General features: G+C 55.3%; 1 protein-coding gene across 8 annotated transcripts; it reads right to left on the reverse strand.

Moving 5' to 3' along the window:
* Positions 1 to 274: 274 nt before the first annotated feature.
* TK2 (thymidine kinase 2) lies at positions 275 to 19,796 on the reverse strand. Of its 8 annotated transcripts, none has more exons than XM_054696881.1 (12): positions 19,682 to 19,715; positions 18,957 to 18,994; positions 15,865 to 15,913; positions 13,634 to 13,708; positions 11,416 to 11,469; positions 9,037 to 9,126; positions 7,075 to 7,148; positions 5,981 to 6,069; positions 5,401 to 5,480; positions 3,282 to 3,362; positions 2,820 to 2,876; positions 279 to 2,212 (listed from the first exon to the last, which is right to left on the reverse strand). In XM_054696881.1, exons 2-12 carry the CDS (start codon positions 18,992 to 18,994, stop codon positions 2,114 to 2,116), a joined length of 786 nt encoding a protein of 261 aa, XP_054552856.1. In that variant the 5' UTR covers positions 19,682 to 19,715; the 3' UTR covers positions 279 to 2,113. The 8 variants fall into 8 exon arrangements, with proteins under 8 accessions (XP_054552854.1, XP_054552858.1, XP_054552860.1 ...); XM_054696882.1 differs by lacking the exon at positions 19,682 to 19,715 and adding an exon at positions 19,135 to 19,168; XM_054696879.1 differs by lacking the exon at positions 15,865 to 15,913 and having other exon boundaries at positions 275 to 2,212; positions 19,682 to 19,796.
* Between the last annotated feature and the right edge of the window lie 1,529 nt (positions 19,797 to 21,325).

The following is a 21,325-nucleotide window of genomic DNA, read 5'->3' on the forward strand; positions in this document are numbered from 1 at the left end:
CTGGCCGCCCTGCTGGCTCTTCGGGGATGCCAGCCGCTGCCCACTGCTCCTGGCTCGTCCTGGAGTCCCTGAGGCGTGCCCTCCTGTGCTCTGAGCGCTGGGGCCTGTGCCCGCCATGTGCCATCTGCCCTTGCCCTGCCCTGGCTCGCGGCAGCCCTGCCAGCACTAGCCCCGCCTGCCACATAGAAAAGCAAGCCGGGGCCAGAGGTCATTTCTGGTGACATCTCTGAACAGGGAGATTTTGCCACCAACCCCAGACACGGGGGCCACACCGGCATCCCCAGGGTGCCAGGGTGGGAGGGCACTGACCTCTTTTGGACCCACCCACTCCAGGTTAGGACACACGGTGCCCAACAAATAGGAACACATCCCCCCAGCAAGGGGCACAGGGAGCAACACGTCACTGACATCCACCCCGAATTAAACATCAGGCTTCAGGCGGGGTTAGGCTTTCTTAGGATTTATTGGCTACCGCAGAGCAAACTTGAAAAGAGAAAGCACATTTCCTGCACAGCAGATACTCAGACTGCGCTACGGAGAGAAGAGGCGTATTCCAGCTTCCTGGAGAACGCCGGCCAGGAGTCCTGGCAGCAGAGGCTCTGGCCTCTCCAGCTTTCTGGTCACCACTGATATTTGGACACCAAATGTCCACTCTGGACGCTGCCCCTTGTCCTGCCCACAAGGCCCAGGAATGGGTCCAGACGGGAAGGACGAGGGGCCAGGGAGTGTGTCCGCTGGGACGGGCCGCAGGGGCCGAGTCGGCTGCTGGTGGGGAGGGGAGGGTGCTGTGTTCAGAGGCGGGGGCAGAGCGCTCAAATCTCATTTTGCAGCCAGGTGCTGCTGGGGAGAGGCTGAGGCCTAACTGCCCAGAGTTCACCGCGGGCCCTTTCCATGTGTGCCGTCTTCCTGAGGGTCTCTCTGCCCGCTTCCACGATGTCAGAAGCTCTGGTGCTTCAAGAAGAGTCGTTGCAGGCCAGTCCTGGCTTTCTCATGCGGGCTGTCCCTGAGGAGACTGCTCTTCCTTCCTCTGGCTTCCGACCTGATGCGCCAGGCAGCTGTGCCTCCATGCCCTGATGCCACTGAGCAGGAGCGGGTCACTCGGAGCCAATAAAGGTGCTCCGTGGCACAGTGTCGACTTGGACGGGAAGACATTGCGAAAGGACGTAAGGCTACTGGTGCCCAGGCCCCAGGCTACAAATCTCAGTAATTCCAAGGATGAAAGTCCTCATACAAGGCCATTAGGGAACAAGGGAGCCCCAGAAGCTGGGGCTGGAGGCCCCCTGTTCCAGCTCAACATCAGGCCAACTGGCCAGGCGCCAAAAGCCATTTCTCTGATATGGAATTGGCAGAAGCTCAAGCAGGACATTCATCACCAAGGAGACCGAGCGCTACTCGGGAGCCAAGGCCTGGTTCTCCTGAGGACATGGAAGTCCGCATGTGAGATGGTAAACGGCTCAGGGGCCTTGTGCCGGGAAACCACCGAACGCTGGGCTCAAGCCAACGCAGCACAATTCTGGGACCGCCTAGAAACGCTGACTGTCCCCCAGGACGGCCCATATAATGAGATGCTATTAGCTCTGTGCTCTGCTGGTTCTCCCCCAAAATGTGAGGGTCTCCAGCAGGGGGAGGCCAGCCTGAGGGGGAGCAGCTCTCAGGTGAGGGAGCCTGGGGCAGGAGGACATTGGGCAGTTGGCCAAAAAGCCAGCAAAAGTCAAAGGCGCTGGATCCACTTCACAGCTCATCCTGAGGAGTCTCCGCCCTCTTTGCGCTCCCTCCCTGGGAGGTAAGACCCTGCCCTGCCCCACTGGGGGGCCCAGAGGGTTAGCCATCATGAGCCCAGCAGATCTCGGGAGGCTCTCCCCTTAGTCAGAGGAACCCAGCGCGGGAAACCACCAGGAGAGGTGCCAAGGGGCACCGCAAACCGATTGGTCCCGCTTGTCCCATCTGTCATTTACCTACGAGCCAAAGACCCAGGACAGCGAGGACAGTGGCGAAGGCGCAGAGGCCCTTAAGAAAACACATCTGGCCAGATGGAAAGCCCTCCCAAGGGTGGATTTTCCCAAATAGCTAACTTGGCAGCAGTGGGCATTTTCCTGGCACGATCTTTCCTGTCCTATGTGCCATGCTTCTGACGCCCTGCGGTTAATATTCGGTCCCGGTTTTGTTCAAAGAGTTCTAACATTTTCTGCACGTCGTGGTCAGCCTCAATCACCTGGAAATTAAGCACACGGGTCACAGGGCTGCCCCTGACCTCGCCGTCACCCTCCCTTCACAGAGGGAGAGCGGGGAGAGGAGGCAGGCAGGACGGAGAGAAGCTCCAGGTCACAGGCAGAGACACAGGCAAGGCAGAGCCAAACAGCCCCCAGCTGTGAGCCAGTCTCCACGCCCAGCTGCATCTCACGTAAGACGCTGTTGTCCCTGCGGTGAGCTCACGGTGACCTTTTTCTCATCATTTGATACCACGGAATTTTCTACAGCGAGGGAAGAAATCGACTTGACTTCTTTTAAAACCCACTGCAGACGTATCTCACTTTCCAGCAACCTCCCTGGCTAAAGAGCCGTGAATAAAAGTTTCAGCAGTGCAAACAGACGTCCCCAAGGCCATCGACCAAAGAGGCACCCTCAGGGACATGTGTGTCTGCATAGAGATCTGGCGGCAGCAGAGCAGAAAACAAAGGGATGGGGGAGCCAAGAAATGCTGACGGGGCAGACACACGAAAACAAAAGCAACTAGCGTCAGCAGGAAAAGGAGGTTATTGTGACAGGCAAACACGGGAACTCAACTACATTAGTGGTCTGGGGCAAACAGTCCTACACACCTCAGCACCTTCTAAGGGCTGCACTGTGTGAGCAGCAACAGACGTTCCTTCGATGCCCTGGGTCACCAAGAAAAGGTGCAATGAGGCTCCGGGCCTGCCTCCCACTCAAGAAGGGATGGCCTCGTGAGAAGACCACATCCCAAACAAAGCCAAAGCCGGTGTCTAGAGGCCTTAGCTGCCAGGGATGCGTGTTGTTGACCATGCTGGAGAAGTGTGAGATGCTGCTGTGGTCACTGGCGTAGGACACAGGGACAGGTCACCTCTCGGGTGTGTCCAACTCACTCTGAGGTTCAGTCCAGAGATGGGGACAGTGAAACCAAGAGCTCCCCCTGACCTCCCCTGCTCCTCTTTCCAAATTCTCAAGCTCCGAGGCACTGGCCCGTCCCCGGGCAGCAGAGTGACCGACACCGCCAGGCCACTCGTCCTTCTACCAGAGTCTCCTGCCCTGTCCAGGGGACTTACCAGAACAGGGGCCACCGGGCGGAAGAGGCCTCCTTTAACAAGCCAGTCCTCATAGAGGTGGTGAATAGCCTCCAGGTATTCCTTCGGGGAAACACACACAGTAGTGGGCTGTGAGGAGGTCAGAGGGGAGCAGACCTCGCCAACCAAGGGCCTTGGGCAGGCGGGGCGAGTGCCGGTGACCACGGGCAGTGCCTTGGACAAAAGCCACGGCCAACGTGGCTCAGGTGGCCAGCAATAAGCTTGGCCAGTGCAGGAACTGCAGCAGCCAGAAGTCAGTCCTCATCCTCCCTGTCCCCTCGCCGCCCCACCACCCTCAGTACACTTTGCTCCACGGGGGCTTCATACACTCAGCCTCCTGGCACCGTCATTTACTGCCACTGCTCCAGCAGCAGGGCCGCCAGTCCTTCATGAGGGGACGGCGGGGGCAGGGGGGTGTCTGTGGGCAGACACCCCAGCCCCGGGCAGCCTCTGAAACATCCCCTCCGCCCCTCCCTCCCGCCAGGAGGACTTCAATCCTCGCTGGTCCAGGGGCCCCATTCCTGCTGCTCCCACACCACCCGCTGACCTATGACCTATGCATCCTCTAGACATAGAGACAACTTCTGAGAGCCTGACGCGGTAGAACCCAGGGAATAGGCGTGGACGAGCCCCTCAGCCATCTGTGCCTCCACACCATGCGAGACGGGGCGGCACACGCTCTCCTGTGCCAGCCCAAGCCACAGTTTTTATTGCCTGACCCAGACGGTCTCAGGCAAATCTCACTTCCTTTCCATCCACACTGAGTTCAGCCTTGAAGACGAGAGGTGAGTCCTGCAGGCTGTGTGAACCATGAAGCCAAAGGATGGGTAATGGCTTGGAGGGACTCTGACTGGGCATTTCTCTGGGACATCTGTGTCACTGCACAGAAATGCCCTGGCCCAGCTCAGCCTGGACCGGCCCGAGCCACTGCCCTCTACTCCTGGACTGCCCACCCCTCTCTCCTGCCCACCCCTCTCTCCTGGACTCCGAAGGCGCTGCCCAGAGCGGAGTCCGGGCCTTCGTGGCTGGAATCTACCTCGCTGGCAGTAGAGGGAAATAAGGCTGGGGAGGCCTCAGGAGCGGACGAGAACTTCCAGGACCCCCAGTCCAGCCCAACTTGAGCTCAACCACATGGCATCCCAGGAAAAGCTTGCCCAGCCTCTGTCTGTGTGCTTCCAGTGGCAGCTTCTCATAAGGGACATTCAGCTTAACATTAACTGAGCAGCTCCTAGATGCCAGGATCTGGGACATGTGCTGGAGGCAGGGCCAATGGGAGCCAACCTTTAAAAGCTCAGTTTAATAAAGGATGAGGCACAAACCTATAAGCAGCATCGGGACGCTAGTCCTAAGAGATATAATCATAATAAGCCCTGGGGCTAAGGGACGCCAAGAAGAGAAGGTCAGGGAAGGCTTCCTGGAGGAAGTGACATCTGAGCTGAAGGTGGAAAGCAAAAGAAACCACCATGCAAAAGCACATTTGTGTAACTCCATGGTGTGTGTGTGTGTGTGTGTGTGTGTGCCTACAACTAGTTCTTTGTGGCTAGAGCATAAAAGGCAGGCAGTAAAGGCCCATAAAGCCAACCACACAGGGTCTCATAGGACAGTCTACAAAGCAGGGGCTTTGTCCTAGATAGCAGTAAGGCACTGGGATTTGGGCTGGGACACTGCACGAGTGGTGTTCTGCAAAGGAAGCATCAGCCAGGCAGCCTCTGAGGCTGGGTTTCTGAAGGGGCTGTGGGTCGTGAAGGCGAGGGCAAGGAGAGCCATCCAAGCCTGTTGCCACAGTGCTGGCTTGAGTTCACATGGCCCGGAGCCAAGCCCAGAAGGGTGAGGCTTTGGGCAAATACCAGCGAGTACCAGCCATCGCCAGCCAGGCCGCACTGAGCACTGGGGACGCAGCCCAAGCCAGAGGGCACTGGCCAGCAAGCATGCAGAGGACACAGGGGCCGGCAGTCCTCAGTCTGGGCGGGGAGCTGGAGGTCACCAGCGTGCACCCAGCCGCAGAGGAAGTCAGAGTTTGCTCTCGGAAGCGCTCGGTGCCGTGTCCCGCCCCGGGGCAGGTGATGGTGTCACCCTTTCACCGGGTGAAGGAGGCGCTTACCAGTGGGATCACCTTCTCTTCCTCCCTGCATCTCGTCCGCAACCTCTGGTGGCAGGTCTCGGGAGTGGTCCGGAGATACACTAAGGTTAAAAATACATATTCGTGGCTCAATTTTTTCTGTCCGTGGCTCGGAAGAGAAAGCAAGACCTGGGGCGGGGGCCGGGGTGGGGGACGGAAGAAGTTGCTGGCGGGAGGGAGACCCCCGCCAGCAGCTCAGAGCCGGAGACTCGGACCAGGGCTGGAGACCGTGAGGGCACCTGGACCTCCGCCGCCTGCGCCCCGCCCCTGCCCACGCCGCCAGCCCCGCGGGGTCGTCGTGAGTCCGAACGGGCCTACTCAGAGACGAGCTAACCCAGGGTCTGGACACTGCACCGGCCCGTGCCCCTGCCCCCTTACGAACTAGAAAAGCCCGTCCAGCCACAGTGGGCCCAGGGGAAAGCAGCTGGACAAGCCAAAGCCAGGCTCGTCTCGAGAAGGGACCAGAGCCCCCGACTCTCTCTGCCCCTGGGAAGAGGGCTGAGCTCAGATGGGGACACAACCCCCATGGCGAGAAGCCCACTCCTGCCCCCGGCAGTCCCACCTATCAAGTCAACAGACACGTCGATGTTCCTCGTGATCCAGTCGAACCACTCGGACAGGACCACGTAGTCCACTTCGGGCATCTTCCCGCTGCAATGAGAGTTGCAAGGTTCTGTTCACCCCCGAGAAAGCTCCGGGCTGCACTGCAAGAGTAAGGCTTTCACTGAAAGGGCACCGCCCAGGGCACAGCATAGCCACTGCCCCGGGGACAAGGGGCAATGAGTAGGCCCCTGAACACCTCTGACCTCCCGCCGCCTGGGGACAGTTGCTGGCATGATGCCGCAAGTGCCAATGGGGGAATCCACGTGGGGCTGGAACTCCAAGTAGAGAAAGGGCTTTGCAGCCTGTCCCCCAAAACAGACACAGCGCTCAGGTCAGGGGTGGAGCAGCAAAGTAATATGCTTGGAATGTATTCAGGGGACATAATCACAGATGCCCACCCTAGTGCTGTTTAGATTCAAGAAAAACGAAACCCTGTCCATCCACGTAACAGAAAACCATGCTGAGTCCGAAAGATGCTGCTACAGAGCAGCACCTACTGTCGCGGGACGTGCTCGTGGCCGAGGGGCCAGTGACACAAGCAGGATGTGAGACTGTGTGTATATATAAGGCCTAACCCAGTTTCGAGAGCGTCTGTCCATACACTTTGAAAAAAAGAATGGAAAGCAAAATACCAAAATGTTAACAGTGCTTTGCTCTGGGCTGTAGCAATATGGGGGATGGCGTTTTTTTCCTTTATAGTTTTCTACAGTTTCCAAAACTTAAAACATATATGAGTTTTCAAATCAAGAGTGAGGTGACTGGGGCCTCCCTGGTGGTGCAATGGGTTAAGACGCAGCACTGTGAAGCTGTCCGCAGCCACTGCAGCATGAGTTCGATCCCCAGCCAGGGAGCTACCCACATGGCGCAGCAGACCCCTCCTGTCTCACCCGCTGCTCCCCTCAGCAGTGGATTTCAGTGGATCTGCCTGTTCTGCTCCCCACTCTGTCTCTGGTGAATCCTCTCACCCCCCACACCTCTGGCCTGTACCCCAGTTCTTGTATGCATAAATAAATAAATCTTTAAAAAAATACCCATTTAATAAATGGGCAGTACCTTCTATACAGGTTTTCTACAAAAACGTATCTTGCACTGTGAATCGACCTCTCCATCAACCGCACAGGTAATGTCTAAAGGAAAAGAAAAAGTGATTCACTAACTCGGAAACCTTGAACACGGTCTTACTCCCCTGCGGTGGTGTCGCTGAGCACAGAGAAGCAGCGGGGAGACTGAGGCAGCCCCCAGAGAACCATGTGCCTGGCGTTGCCTCTGCTGTGCCCCTTCCTTGTTCCCTCCCCACCTGCCCCGCCCCAAGCTCGGGGGCTAGTGCAGCAGCCTCTTTCATAGAGGTTCTTGGCTGCAACGTGGGTTTGGGAAAGTGCTAGAAAAACTGCCAAGTGCTGTCCAGCAAAGCATGCCCAAGCGCCAATGTGGGGGTCACCATGCAGCTAAACAGGAAGCACCTGCTCACGCATGTCTGAGCTCCCAGAGGGCTGCGCTGTGCCTGATAATCTGGGGATTCTGCCATCAGTGCCCGAGAGTCTGGTCTTCTGAAACCCACGGGATGCCAGGCCTGCAAACCTTGCTGCCTCCTCACAGGGCTGGTTGGAGGCTACGGCAGCCCTTTGGAAATTTCAAAGGACAGAGCCCAGGGAGGGCAGCGACACTGACCTCGGCCCTGTCTGCTGGGGAGCTCGTGCCTTTCCCTTTGTGCGGTGTCCCGCTGGGAAGCCGGGGCCTTTCCCTTGACGCCAAGTGGACAAATGCTGCGGCCACTCAGTCCAGCCCAGCACCCAGAGGACCTGGACCAGCGAATCAGCTGATTCAAAGCCATAACCCAGGCCTTCCCTGACCCTCCCGTCAGCCTTGGTTCCTCTCATCTCCCTTCCCCTTTCCCGGCCTCTCCTTACTCACCGCTCCTCTGTCCACCCGCCACTGCTCCCCTCGCGCCCTGCATGTCTCCTCAGCTCTACGGCTTTCTGTCCTCTGTCCTAGTCTGTCCATCTCTGTAGTAGCTTTTCTTAACTAGACCATCCAAGAACCTCCAGGAGACACACGCACAGACTCACGGCACCAGGCACAAGCCGGGTTTGCAAGGGAGCACCCGCACCAGAAAGTAGGGTGGCGGGGAGAGGACCAAGCAGGCCCTCTGTCTGTGTCATTTACACAGGTATGTGGAGAGACAGAAGTTCCTAGGGTTCTGCTCATATCTTTCCATGTTTAAAGACACAGCTTGCAGGAAAATGATAGCTGCAGCTGCAAGTGCCCAGCCCAGGACCAAACTGCTGCGTCAAGTGGCGGTGTCAGTGGCCTGGCCGTAGGGGCCTCCTATGCCCTCCCGGAGAGCCTGCAGCGCCCACCAGGGTCGTGCGTGCAACTGTGAGCCACCAGTGCCCAGCGGGAGTCCCCTGCCGGCCTTTCCTCTAACAGGCTCCTCCCTACTCGCACACCCACGGAGGGAGAGGGACTGGGCAGCCGTGCCCGGCACCAGCACCTGACTGGCCCAAGGCTGGACACGTGACCCTAGCCAAGCCCATCAGATTCTTTCTCTCACAGACAAGCGCTAAACACTAGGACCTTGGTCAGCGGGCCTCAAACTTGTGCACAAAGTTGCATGACAGTCACCTGAAGAAGGGAACGAACTACAAATGGCTGGGCCTCCTCTCCAGATTTACCAACTCAGCTGGTGGAGGAGGCCAGGAAATGGTTTCTAACAAGCTGCCAGGTGCTGCTGTTGCTCCTGGTCCAGGGGCCTGACTTTGAGCAGAAGTAAGTTAAGTGGTGTTGAGCCTGGCCCAGCCAGGCCAGCCAGGCCCCAAGTGTCACGACAGCCACTTCCTGGCTAACAAGAATGGCGGGTGGGCGCGCTGGCGGGGGGCCTCACAGAGGCGCAGGAGTAGAGGGGGCTAAGCAGTGCTGAGGCCCAGAGGGGCCGCCTTGGGAGCTTTCCCTTCCTGGCGATCAGAGCCCCCTAATGTGAGGACACGCTGAAGGCTGAGACAGAACATCGCACCATACCTGAGGGCGGGTGTGCTGCTGCAGCATGGTGAGCTGCACGTACGTCTGCAGCGTGAGCGCCCATCGACTGGCATCCCTGTACATCAGGCCCTGCAAGAGGACAAGGCAGCACGTCACTTCCAAGCGCCCTACCCGCCCCTGGGCTCTTCGGCCACCCAAGGTCATCTCCTAAAACTTACATGGGGCTGAGCTGGGGCCAGAGAGGAAGCTGACACGGTCACAGGGCCCTCAGAACAGGGCAGACAAACATTAGAGCAAGGATAGGACAGCCCCTTAGCAGCCCCAACAGGACTAGAGTCCCCAGGGAACCTTCACTCAGCGGTTCCATAAAGGTTCATTGTTCTCCGTCCAGCAGCCAAGGTGAGCTGTTCAACCTAAACCTGTTCAGGACCCTGCATGCAACCCACAGCACTCGGCGTGAAATCCAGAGCTCTTCACAACACCCACAGGGCCCCAGAGAATCACTTCCATCTTCTCTACAGTTGTCTGCTATTGTCTCATGGCTCAGAGAGCTTCCAACCACATCAGGCTCCTTGTGTTCCCCAGACACACGAGCACAAACCCACCTCAGGGCCTTTGCATGTGCTGTGCCTTCTCTCTGAACGCCCTTCCTTCTGATATCCACACTGCTCGCTCCCTCGCTCAAAGAGCTCACAGGCGCCGTCACAGGCTATCTGAAACAGGAGCCCAGCCCCTCCCCATGCCTGGGAGGTGAAACACTTCATGCTCCATATTCTATTTGTGAATCGTTTTTTCCAGATTTTTGCTCCCTCCCCCCACCGCCCTTGGTGCTGACTAATGAACGCCCAGTGCTCTGCACTGGAAACTGCAGACTCTGAAGGGTGGGCAGGCCAGGAGGAACCTCTCGCCTGGGAGCTGAGAAAACAAACACCTTTTGCAACAGAAACCTGACTCAGAAGAAGAGACGAATTCGGACTTTTCACCAAAATATCACCTCTGCTTTTCGTTGCAGAGTGGAAACCTGTGTAAACATCTTGAAGTCTACAATCCCGTACTCCTGAAACTTACGTTATAAAATATTACTGCAATAAAAATGTATTTTTAGAAATAACAAGAAGAGGATAAAAAGTAAGTAGCTCTAATTCTGCTTTAATTTTACTATAAAACTGTTCCTGGAAATGCACTTGGTGCTGAGGGTGCCCAGACTTCTGGTGTGTCCTGGGACACACCACCTCTGCCGCCAACTCCGGCTGCCATCCTTAACAAGCCTCCTGGGCCCCAGAGAGAAAGAATGTTTCTGAGCTGCTCTGTCATGTCCAAAGAGAATGACTGGTATTGACGCCGTCTCCTCCCACGTGTGAAGGCAAACACCCCTTCACGTCTCCGGGACTCTGTAGTCAAGGACTCCGAGAGCTCCGGCCTTAGTCCAGGAATTTCCTTTCGCCTGCTCTGACCCTCCTCACCCCCAGTGTTTCAGACATTTGTCTTCTGCCTCCCCACTTTGGGATGTTGCCCAGGAGAGCGGGGACTTTGAGGTGCTCACTGGGCCAGCGCCCAGGATGGCGTGGGGTGGGTCTGCAAAAAACTTGGGGGAGGAAGGAGGAACAAGCGCCTCCTGAGGGCTCGGCAGTGCGCTGCAAACGTGGCGCAGCCCCCGTCCCGGTGGAACTCAGAGTCCAAAGAACTACACGGGAGATGCCAACTGTGCCGCGGGAAATGAGGGGCCACACAGCCTCCCAAGTCAGTTGCCAGCTATGTGGTCTTGCTTCAGCTGTGATTTCATCACCCGAACAATGAAACTTGCCATCCCTGCATCACAGGGCAGGAGCCCAGACGAGGGGTCATTTTAAGGCTCCACCCGTCTCTTTCAAGCAGCGGAACAAGACTTCTGAAGAGGGAAGGAAGGGGACCTGCTTGCCAGGTCCTGTGACCTGCCTGTGACCTGCTTGCCAGGTCAACCACCACGAGAGGTGGCTTCAGGGTGAGCCAGAAGCTGCCCCTGGACATTGCCAAGTGCAAACGCAAACCAGAGGTTTGTCAAGGAACCTGGTCACTCAGATAGGTCCTGGGGGCTGGGCCTGAGGAGACCTACATGACAATGGCTAGGAAAGGCTCAAGGTAGAGTGAGCAGCAAGACACACACAGGGTGGACAAGACTACTTGGGATAGTCTGGGGCAGCTGACAGGAAACCCCTGAGCTCTGCATACAGAGCCAGGCCTCGCAGATCCTTGACCTCAGGATACCAATGAGCTGCCTTTTCCACCGCCCCTCTCTTTCCTCCTCTAGTGGGGCTAAGGGCAAGGAAGGCTAAGGACAATGTGGTGGGGCAGGGGGGCAGGCTCAGGCCTCAGCAAGCACCACCATTCCCAGGCATGTAAGTGGAAGCTTCTGGTTCTCAGAGCCAACGCCCCACTCACCAGAGGATTGTGGCCACGGACATTTCTCCACTTGGACACAGGTTCCGTTAACACCTGGAAAGAGAATACCAGAGAGCTGTGTTCCTAGGTTCTGAGTTCTGTGCAGTGGGGGCATCCACATTTAGGTACCTGGGGTGGGCCACACAGGTGAGCCACCCTCTCTCCAGGCCACAACTCCATCCAGACATGGTTCCAGAAACGGCCCCAGGACAGCTCCACCCATCCCCACTGAAGCACAAGCACACCCCACCTCTCCCGCTGCCCTGGGAGCCCCCAGGGAGCAAGGCGGGTTTCTCTCCTTCCTCTGCGTGCTCCATCCTGGTCCTGACAGCCCACACAGTGAACAGGGCAGGGGTTGGGAGAAGCTAAGAGGGCAGCCTGACAGCCAGCTCCCCCTCGGGTCTCCATGACCCCGGCAGCTTGCTCTGCCTCCGTCTCCTCGCCGAGATCTCGGGTCCAGTGCACCAAGAGCTAAGAGTCCAGGGCTTCCCCGGTGGCGCAGAGGTTGAGCGCTGGGTTGCGAAGCTGCCCGCAGCCTCGGCGGCGCCGGTTCGATCCCCGGCTGCTCCCCGGCCACCGGAGGAGGGTCCCACATGGCGCGCAGACCTCTCCTGCCGCCCGCTGCTCCCCTCAGCAGTGTACTTCGGTCCTTCTGCCTGCTCTGCTCCCCGCTCTGGCTCTGGTGGATTCTCTCACCCTCCCGCGCTTCTGACTATACCCAGTGCATGTATAAACAAACAAATAAATAAATAAAAAAACATGCCTCTGTTTAAAAAAAAAAAAAAAAAAGAGCTAAGAGTCCCACTTCCTCTGCACACTCCCTGCCCACGGCCGGAGAGGATCTCTCCTGCTGGCCCTCAGTTTGCACCCTCTACACGGCTGCCAGCTTCTCTGACATTCTGCACGTCCCAAGACAGATCAGTTCTAGATTCTCCATGGGTGGTACAGACACTCAGATCTGGACAATCCCACCCTCTGAAAGAACCCTTCTGAGTGGGCAAGCGGATACTAGAAAAGATTTAAACGGTGCTCTTGGGGTCACGCTTTTGCGAGTAGCCGTGACCATCTGGGGATCTCCCGGTACATGTGCACAGGCGCCACAGGTCACGAGGCCAAAGGAAAGCAATGCTCAGGACCCTGGAAGACAGACTTCCTCCCACCCTTTACACCCTGTGCATTCGCTCTCGTTTTCTTGCTTCTGGTATGCCCACCTCACTTCATTTTTCATTAATGTTCATTACAGAGAAAACACCTACGCGTCCTTCAAATTCCAGTTCAAATATCTACTTCCATGAATCATTACCTGCTCCCCCCAGGCCCCTTCTGGGTCTTCAGCACTCGGTTCCAATTCCCTGAGTAGATAAGCTGCGTCGCCGAAGCCCACCAGAGGCTGGGCACAGACAGCCTCTCCTGTGCTCCATCTGTGACATGTCCCTCAACAATGAGCACCCACTGGGCCAGGCGCCATTCCGGGCACCAAGGATACAGCACGAGCCACCCCAACTCCTACCTTCATGGCACTTCAGATGTACCAGGGGAAGAGCCACTAACCAGATCACCACAGAAACCAACATATATTCTCAAATCCTGAGTAGTACAAAACAGGGGTCCACAGGGGCCAGGAGAACTGCCCCGGAAGGGTAGAGAGCTAGGGGAGGTCAGAGAGCTGAGCTCTGAGCGGCCTTCCTAAAGCCAGGGAGCTCTTCACCCCAGCCTCGCTCAGTAGTCTGGGTCCCTCACACAGAAGCCCTTCCTAGCCAGGGCTCGAGGACCTCTCTACCTGCTCTGCCCAGGACGGCAGCCATGGGCCGCATGTGGGCATTATGAACTTGAAATGTGACTAGTCCAAACTGAGATCTGCTGTCAGTATAAAATACACTCCAGATTTCAGAGATTTTCCTGTGAGACACGGAATGCGGCAGAGGTCACCGATGATTTTTGCACTGATTACATGCTGACGTGCTAATGTACTATGGGATACATTGTGCCCACATATCACATGCATATGTTATGGAATCAGATTGTAATTACTTGGAATATATTATGTGAACTAAAAAGTTCTTTTTGGTGTTTTTAGGGAGGCTAGTAAAAATTTTACCTTACCTATGGGACTTGCACTTGTGGTTCACATTACATTTCTATCGGACAGGGCTGGTCTAGACCCTCCATAAACTCCGTCATTCTGCAGGTGCCTTTGAACCTGGCGTGGAGGCCTTACCTCGATGTCTGCTGAGTTGGAGAAGAACTCCAAGCATGTCGTCTTCCCACTGGCAATATTGCCCTCAACACAGATCTGGCAGAAGACAAATGCACGTTAGAACCAGACACCAAGAACCAGACACCCAGTGCCTGGGGGACAATCAGGGAGCCCCTGCAGGAATTGCTCACACAGGCAGCCTGGCTGGTTCAGTCCAGGATCTCAATGTGTGGACCAAAGTTCCCCTCTCGAAGTCCCCAAGGTCGAGTTGCTGTAATAATAAGCAAACAGAGCCTCCCCCTCACGGCCAGGGCACCAACTTCCAGGACAGACCTTCCCTTCCACGGAGCTCTAGACCACACACAGCTCGCCCTCATCCACCTTAGCTCTGCCCGGTATGAGAAACGGCCAGAACCCCTGAATCAGGCTTTAGGTGGGGTCCTCAGAACTGCTGCCTGGTGATTCTGACATGGCTCTGCCCAGCCAGGCACTGCTGGTGACGCCGGCCAAGTGACTCTGGCTCACAAGAGGAAGGAGGAGCTCTGCACATGTAAGAAGACAAACCAGCCCTGGACAACACAAACTAGATGGCCCCTGGGGCACTCAGAGAGGGGCCTGTCCTGCTGCTCAGTGACCTTCATGTCCAGGCTAGAGGCCCCCCGAGAAAAGAGAGCACCTCAGTGACTGGTCAGGTACCAGCCTAGCAGGGGAAAGAGCTGGAATTCACACCTCAGTCTGGCAGATCCCCTCTGATGGCCCCACTGGAGCCTCAGCCACACCCTACACAGAATGGGGGGTTACAGTGAGCGACGCACCGAGTCCCACCCACTACAGACTCTCTCCAGCAAATAGGCTGTTGGTGGGCTGCGAAGGTTTCCTCCTGCCTGATGCTAAAGGGTATCCAGGAGATCTGGACAATCTCACTTCCACCATTTGCCAGGGCACCCTCCAACCCCAACTGGTTTCCTGTCTGCTCACTCCTTTAGATCTCAAAACCCCACAAATGAACCCAAGGGAGTACGCAAACGGGACATCCCAGAAGGGCACAAACAGATTTGATTTTTCATGTTGTTTTTGTAAGGAAACAACTTTGCCTCTAGAAGATATTTAAAAGGAGCTCAGCCTCCACATTATTCTACACAGAATTTCTTTCTTTCCTGTTCAGATTGAGACCTTCTTCCAAAACAGGTGTCCCTATTCCCACCACTGGATCCTGAAGAGTTGGTAAATCTAAGACTTTGGATGAGCTCGCGAACCCACTCTTGCCTGGCAAGGTAGAAAGAATCTCACAAAATTTCCCCATCACAGAGGGAAGAGAGAGGAGTAAGCAAAGGAAGTCTTTGTTTTTAAGGTGAAGCCCACAAATATTTAAGAAGGGCGTGTGCCCGTGGAAGAAAACAGAAAATCATAAACTAGAAAAGAATGCCCATCACCCCACTACGGATAGACGTCACTACATCTCAGCACGCTGCAGGGATATTTCTCTATCCGCGTCTCACCTTAGAGAGTCTTCTGACCACTCACTGAAGGCCTACTATGTGCAGGGCACTGCGTACTGGGGTGCCAGTCCCAGCAGCATGGATGGACCTCACAAAGAGGGAGTGGACGGGGAGGAAAGTAACAGGAAATCAGGAGGAAGGACGGTCAGCGGGCCGCGGCCGCACATGGCCACCAGGCCCCACAACATGGCCACCAGGCCCCACAACATGGCCACCAGGCCCCACTCTGGATGCGCCCAAGCTTCCCTGCCCTCCTCTGCTCTTAGGCCGAGATTCCAATTTCCCATGACTATGAAGCCACTGCCATGCACCGCTCAGCCTTATTTTCAAATAACATTTCATCCTTATTGAAAATAGAACTTCAGCATTTTCACAGCAGGAAATACAAAGTACTAAAAGAGGAAATTAAAAATCCCTCAGAATCCCAGCGATAACTACCATTTGGATGTTTAATCAAAACCAAGTTTCCCAGAGGCAAACAGGCTTGGGTTCTAAAGGCCCGACTGGAAGAATCAAAATATACGCTGTTCTGTTAAAGCCCTGAGAACCCAGCATCCACAGGAGACCTGCCCCAATGTCCACCGCTGGGGAGTAAACCTGTACAGTTACTGAATTCACTGACTTGTACACTCAAAAGGGAGCGCATTTTTAGGTGTGCAAAGCTATTTTTTTTTTTTTTTTTTTTACAAAAAAGGAACCCAGTTTCATTTCATTTAACATGCAAAGAACTAAGGGAAGACTTCCCATACTCACCCCACAAATTCTCTCTCTCATACACACAGTTATTGCTCCCCAACTTTCCCTGTTCAATAAGACAGGGAATTTCCGCATCAGTAACAGTTTGTAATACATACTTCTCCCCCAGCCCCATGAACAGTTTATATAATTTATCATTTATCTTCTTTGCTTTTTACTTTTGGCTCTTCTATAGTAAGTACCTTCACGGATCATTAAATATTTTTCAAAAATGGGATCGTGAATGGCTGAATAATATTCCATCCTGGAAGGCATACCGTAACTCATTGAAAACGCTACTCTTGGATGTTATGTTCCCTTCGGCTGTTGTTTGTTTTTTTTTAATAAAATTGTGCTGTGATGCCCATTTTTGGGATATTATAAATAGTGCTGTTGGGCATCCCTATACATAAATGCTTGTCACTGGCTCTAATTAGTCCCTGCAATCGATTTCTAAGACTATAATCACTGCATCAAAGGAGCGATGAGTTTCTGAGGCCACTGAGGCACACTGCCTAATGCTGTTCCCCTGCCAGCAATGCTGTTCCAGCTCCACCCCCTTCAGCAGGTGACAGCGAGCCCTTCACCACACCCTGCTAGTACTGGGCATATAGTCCCTTCTAAGTCTTCTGTTTTATTGCCTGTCATTTACTAAGCATCGAGCGTTAGCTCCTGCGGACTGATCCTCACAACAATCATAGGAGCTGACATCATTCACCCCTCTCTACAGATGGGGAAAATGAGGTTCTAACGGTTAAGGCCTTGCCTACTTATAGTCAACAGCAGAGAGCTGGGCTTGGTGCCCAGGTTCAGTTTCTACCACTCCCCACTTCAAAACATTCTTTCATTGTGACAAAGCTGAATACTTTATGTTTGTTACCCATTAATAAGTTCCCTCAAGAAATGCCCGTCCTATAGAAGGTTGGATACTAGAGAAGTGGGTGGGCAGAGCAAGCTGGTAGAGGGGGGCAAACGGGTCAGTGATAGGGGTAGGGTGACACAGACAGGTGCTAAAGTTAGAAACATACACCTGAGGGGGCCTCCCCGGTGGCACAAGGGATTAAGTCTCAGCACTATAAGGCGACTGGCGGCCACTGCAGCACAAGTTCAATCCTCAGCCAAGAAACTAACCCACATGGCGCAGCAGACCTCTCCTGTCTTGCCCGCTGCTCCCCTCAGCAGTGTATTTCAGTAGATCTGCCTGTTCTGCTCCCCACTCTGTCTCTGGTGAATCCTCTCACCACCATCCCCCACACCTCTAACCTACACCCCAGCTCTTGTATGCATAAATAAAATAAATTTTTTTTTTAAAAAAAGAAACTGTATGCTTGCAACCCAGACAGTATTATAAACTAAACTTCCTTCAAAATGAAAGTAATGAAGTATTCAGACATATCCTTTGAAAATATTTAGATATATGCTCACATATAATTTCTCCTCATCAGGGTAGAAGCATTAATATCCAGTGTCTAGATTTTGACTTGGATATTTTTTTTTTTTGGCTTGGATATTTTTAAAATGATCTTCATGTAAGTAATATTTACAAGCATGCTGTTGTGTAGAAGATGATCTAGCAGAATAGATAACAAAAAGCTAACAGTGGCTATCCAGGAAGTGGAACTGGGGAGTGCTTTCAAAAATGTTTTTACAGGGCCTCCCTGGTGGTGCAGGCGGTTGAGTGCAGCTCTGTGAAGCTGTCCGCAGCCTCTGCAATGCCGGTTCACAGAGCAACCCACATGGCACAGCAGACCTCTCCTGTCTCGCCCACTGCTCCCCTCAGCAGTGTATTTCAGCCAGTGTATTTCAGCCAGTTCTGCTCCCCACTCTGGCTCTGGTGAATCCTCTCACCCTCCCGCACACCTGGCCTGTACCCCGGTTCTTGTATAAATAAATTTTTTAAAAAAGTGAAAATGTTTTTGCAGCCTGTGCATGTTATGTTTACAGTCAGAATATGTGTTGTGTGTATGTGCATATGAAGATACAAGATAAAATGTAAAAGGGAAAAAAGAAAAATGTCCTTTGTTTATCTGAAAATATTTAGTCACCAGCCCTTCTTTTCAGTCCATCTTTGGCACTTGTTAGTTCTGTAGTGGTGACCCACTTCCCAGCTGCAGTCAACCCAGATATTCCCCAACAGTCCTGACCCATGGGGCCTTCAGTACACTACCTCCTAACACCCACGAAAGGCTTCGATTCCTATGGATGACCTCCTGTGTATCTGGGGCGTATCAAACCACACCCAGAAAGCATCTAAGACAGGCCTAACTTATCAATACTAGCTCAATTAATAAATAGTATGACAATGCACAAGTTCCCATCCAGATCAACTTAGCATCCCCTTCCCTTTCAGTGGTGCTACTGTCATACCTGACACACCTCCACAGACCAAGTTTCAACAAACTCCCATGAACCGCAAGCATTTCAGTGATTAGTCTGACTTAGTGACTTCACTCCCTCCTGTCACCAGAATACCCATATGGCCTGCCCCAACCTTCTGCCATCTGCAGATCCCAGCCAAGGTACTACTCCTGCCACCACCTGCCAAGCTACTCCCTTTCCAGCTGCAAATGCTTCCTGAAGGAACTGGACCTGTGAATAGAGGGGGGCTGAAATATTGCCCCCCCCCCAATCACATGTCCAATTTGATCCTCCTTGGGCCTTCAACCCCGCACCAGGCACAGCCCCACCCAGAGGTGGCATCTCGCAAAACCCATGTCTGAAGACCCTATGGGTTCTCTCTGATCCCCCATCCACCCACCAGACTCAGCACTGGGACTCAGGGGCCCATGATCAGACCTTCCCACACATCCAGGCTGCCACCCCCTATCCCAAGGTGAAGCCAACCTTCTCTACAAAGAACAAGTATTTTTCAAATCTTTTTATAATCAAGCTAAGAGCACAAATCTATCTGAAGGCTACGAATAAGTGTCGGCTCCCACCTGTGTAGACACACAAGGCACTGGTGAGAGGTGCCCCCAGAGAAGGGTAGGGGGCAGACCTCCACCCTGAAGAGGTTCCAGCATGTGTTTTCCTACCACCGGCACATCACTCTCCCCCTGGAGAATTAAAATGTCATCCCAGACAAGACTGTGCACAAAAGGGGGACTTACCACTGATTTTTTCTCTTTTCCATTTTCTCTATCTTCATCTAGAAAAGAAAGAAAATCATGTTAGACTCAGTTTTAAATTAAATGACTCTCTTCTTTGCCCTCACTTGAGCAGCACCACACACACACTCATTTCTCTGCTCCTCCCAGCGACACCTGGGACACCTGGGCCCGCGTCTACCTGCGTGCGACCAGGTGCGAGTGCTGCCACTTGGGATCAGGCTTCTGCACCTTCTAGAACACACGCCCCGTGTCATCCGCACGACCCTCTAGAAGGTGTCCGGCGAGTTAAAAGGCGGGGTGGCCGCCACTCAGGGCGCCAGGGCCCAGGTTACCACCGCTCCCCACCCTCACGGGGGGGCCCCTCAGCGGGCCGCCACCCGAGCCCCAAGGGCCGCAGCAGCGCGCGGGGGGGGGGGGGGGGGGCCTAGTTAACTGCAGCTCGCGGCCCGGCCTTCCCCAGCACCCACAGACTCCGAACAGGAGTGGGGGGGGGGCTGGAGCAGCCCCCCCACAGGGAAGGGGGTTCTTTCTGCTCTCTGGAGGCCCGCTCCCGGCTCCGAGCAAAGGATGAGCCGGAACCCCGAGCCCCACCCTCTCGCGGCCGACTCGCGCCCGGGGTGCCGGCCAAGGCCGCCCCCTCGGGAGTCCCGGGGAGGAGTGGGGGTGCGCGGGCGGCAGGCCGAGGGCGGGGCGCGCGGCGCGCGGCGGCCGCCGAGACGCTTTACCCCGAGGCCAGGCCCGGCGCTGCGCCCCCCGCGGCCCTTGGTCCGCCGCGGGGCTCCCCGAGCGCCCCCGGCGCAGCGCGCGGGCGGCCGCGCTCCAGAGCGGCCGCAGCAGCATGGCCGGCCCCGGCCCCGGCCCCGGCCCCTTCCTGCCCGGCGCGCGCGCGCGGCCCCGCGGCCTGAGGCCCGCGCCGGAGCGAGGCTCTTAAAGGGCCCGGCCGCCTTTCCGCGCCGCGCGGGCTGCACCCCAGGGGCGCGCGGCCAGCGGGTCTCCCCGCAGCGGGACGCGGGCAGGACGAGCCCAGGACGTGATGCTGGCCAGGGAGAGGCCAGCCGGGCGCCGCAGGACTCACTGGTCTGATTGCCCGAGATCACCGAGGACCGTCCAGGCCCCGCGCGCCCTGGCGGGAGGTTCATCCTTCCCCGCACCTGCCCTACGAGCCGCCGGCCCTTCTCCAGCCGCGCCTCGAACCATTTGTTTAAAAGGACCAGAAGTGGGTCTCCCCGGTGGCGGTGGCGCAGTTCGATCCCCGGCTGCTCCCCGGCCACCGGAGGAGGGTCCCACATGGTGTGCAGACCTCTCCTGCCGCCCGCTGCTCCCCTCAGCAGTGTGCTTCGGTCCTTCTGCCTGCTCTGCTCCCTGCTCTGGCTCTGGTGAATTCTCTCACCCTCCCGCGCTTCTGACTGTGCCCAGTGCATGTATAAACAAATAAATAAATCTTAAAAAAAAAAAAAAGAAAGTATTTGCAAAATAGATCTGCTTGTAAATAGGTAATTTAAAAAAAATTAAAAACAAAATAAAATAAAATGACCAGAAGTGTCCACGAAGGGGTGCAGCTGGAATTCAAGCCTATGCCTTTCCTCTTTCCTCTGGACTTTGACCTTTCCAGGGTCTGGACTCTAACTGTGCTGGTTGCCCAGGGGGCACAGGCCACATTCCAACTGCAGAGAAAATCAGATGCTGAGGAGGATGCGCAAGCCCCAGTCACAGCCAGAGAGCAGAGATTCAGCCCTGGCGGGGCGTGAGCTGGAGGGAGGAGATGAGACCTGGCCCCGGAGCAGTAGCCTTAAGGAGTAGGAGAGAGAGTGAGCGTGTGTGCGCGCATGTGTGTGCGTGGAGAGCTTTTCCCCCTTGCTCAAGAACACATCACTCAACCGCCTTTTGGGCTGGGGTAAGTCTTCTGCAAGAGGGTTCCACCAGCCTCTAGATCTGGTTACTGGAAAGCCCGCCCCGTCTTGTATTCCTGTGTATCTGCACAGACCGCGCACCGGGCAGCGCGCCCCCCATAAACAAACTTCAGGCGTGAATTCAACATTTTTGTGACTGACCTGGGGGGAGGCTGCTGAAGGTCCCTGCTGATCTGATTTGACTGAAGCTGACACGGGCAGGCTCCAAAGAGGTCTGAATGGACTGGGTTGCTGGCCAGGTTATCCACGACGGAATTTAAATCACATAAATGGGGGCGCCAATACTTCACATCCCCAAAAAGAAAGGCTCCAAATGGTGGGGCGATGGCTTCGTGGGAGGACTTGTGAACACCACCAAGTGTATTCGAGGATCTGAAGGGCCGCGGGCTGTTCTAGAGAAGAACAAACACTAGGAGGAGGCAAGAATAAAACCGTGTCAGCTGGTGGTGAATGCTATGC

This window comes from Talpa occidentalis, unplaced genomic scaffold (genome assembly GCF_014898055.3).
Source record: "Talpa occidentalis isolate TD23 unplaced genomic scaffold, MPIMG_talOcc4v2.1 talOcc4.17, whole genome shotgun sequence".
NCBI lineage: Eukaryota > Metazoa > Chordata > Mammalia > Eulipotyphla > Talpidae > Talpa > Talpa occidentalis.

Coding starts and splice junctions, on each gene's coding strand:
- TK2 (XM_054696879.1), bottom strand. CDS start 19,796: ATGCTGCTGCGGCCGCTCTGGAGCGCGGCCGCCCGCGCGCTGCGCCGG. Junction 5,481..5,980: donor CGTGTCTGTTGACTTGATAG/GTGGGACTGCCG, acceptor TTTTAACCTTAG/TGTATCTCCGGACCACTCCC. Junction 2,877..3,281: donor GCCCGGTGGCCCCTGTTCTG/GTAAGTCCCCTG, acceptor TTGGTGACCCAG/GGCATCGAAGGAACGTCTGT.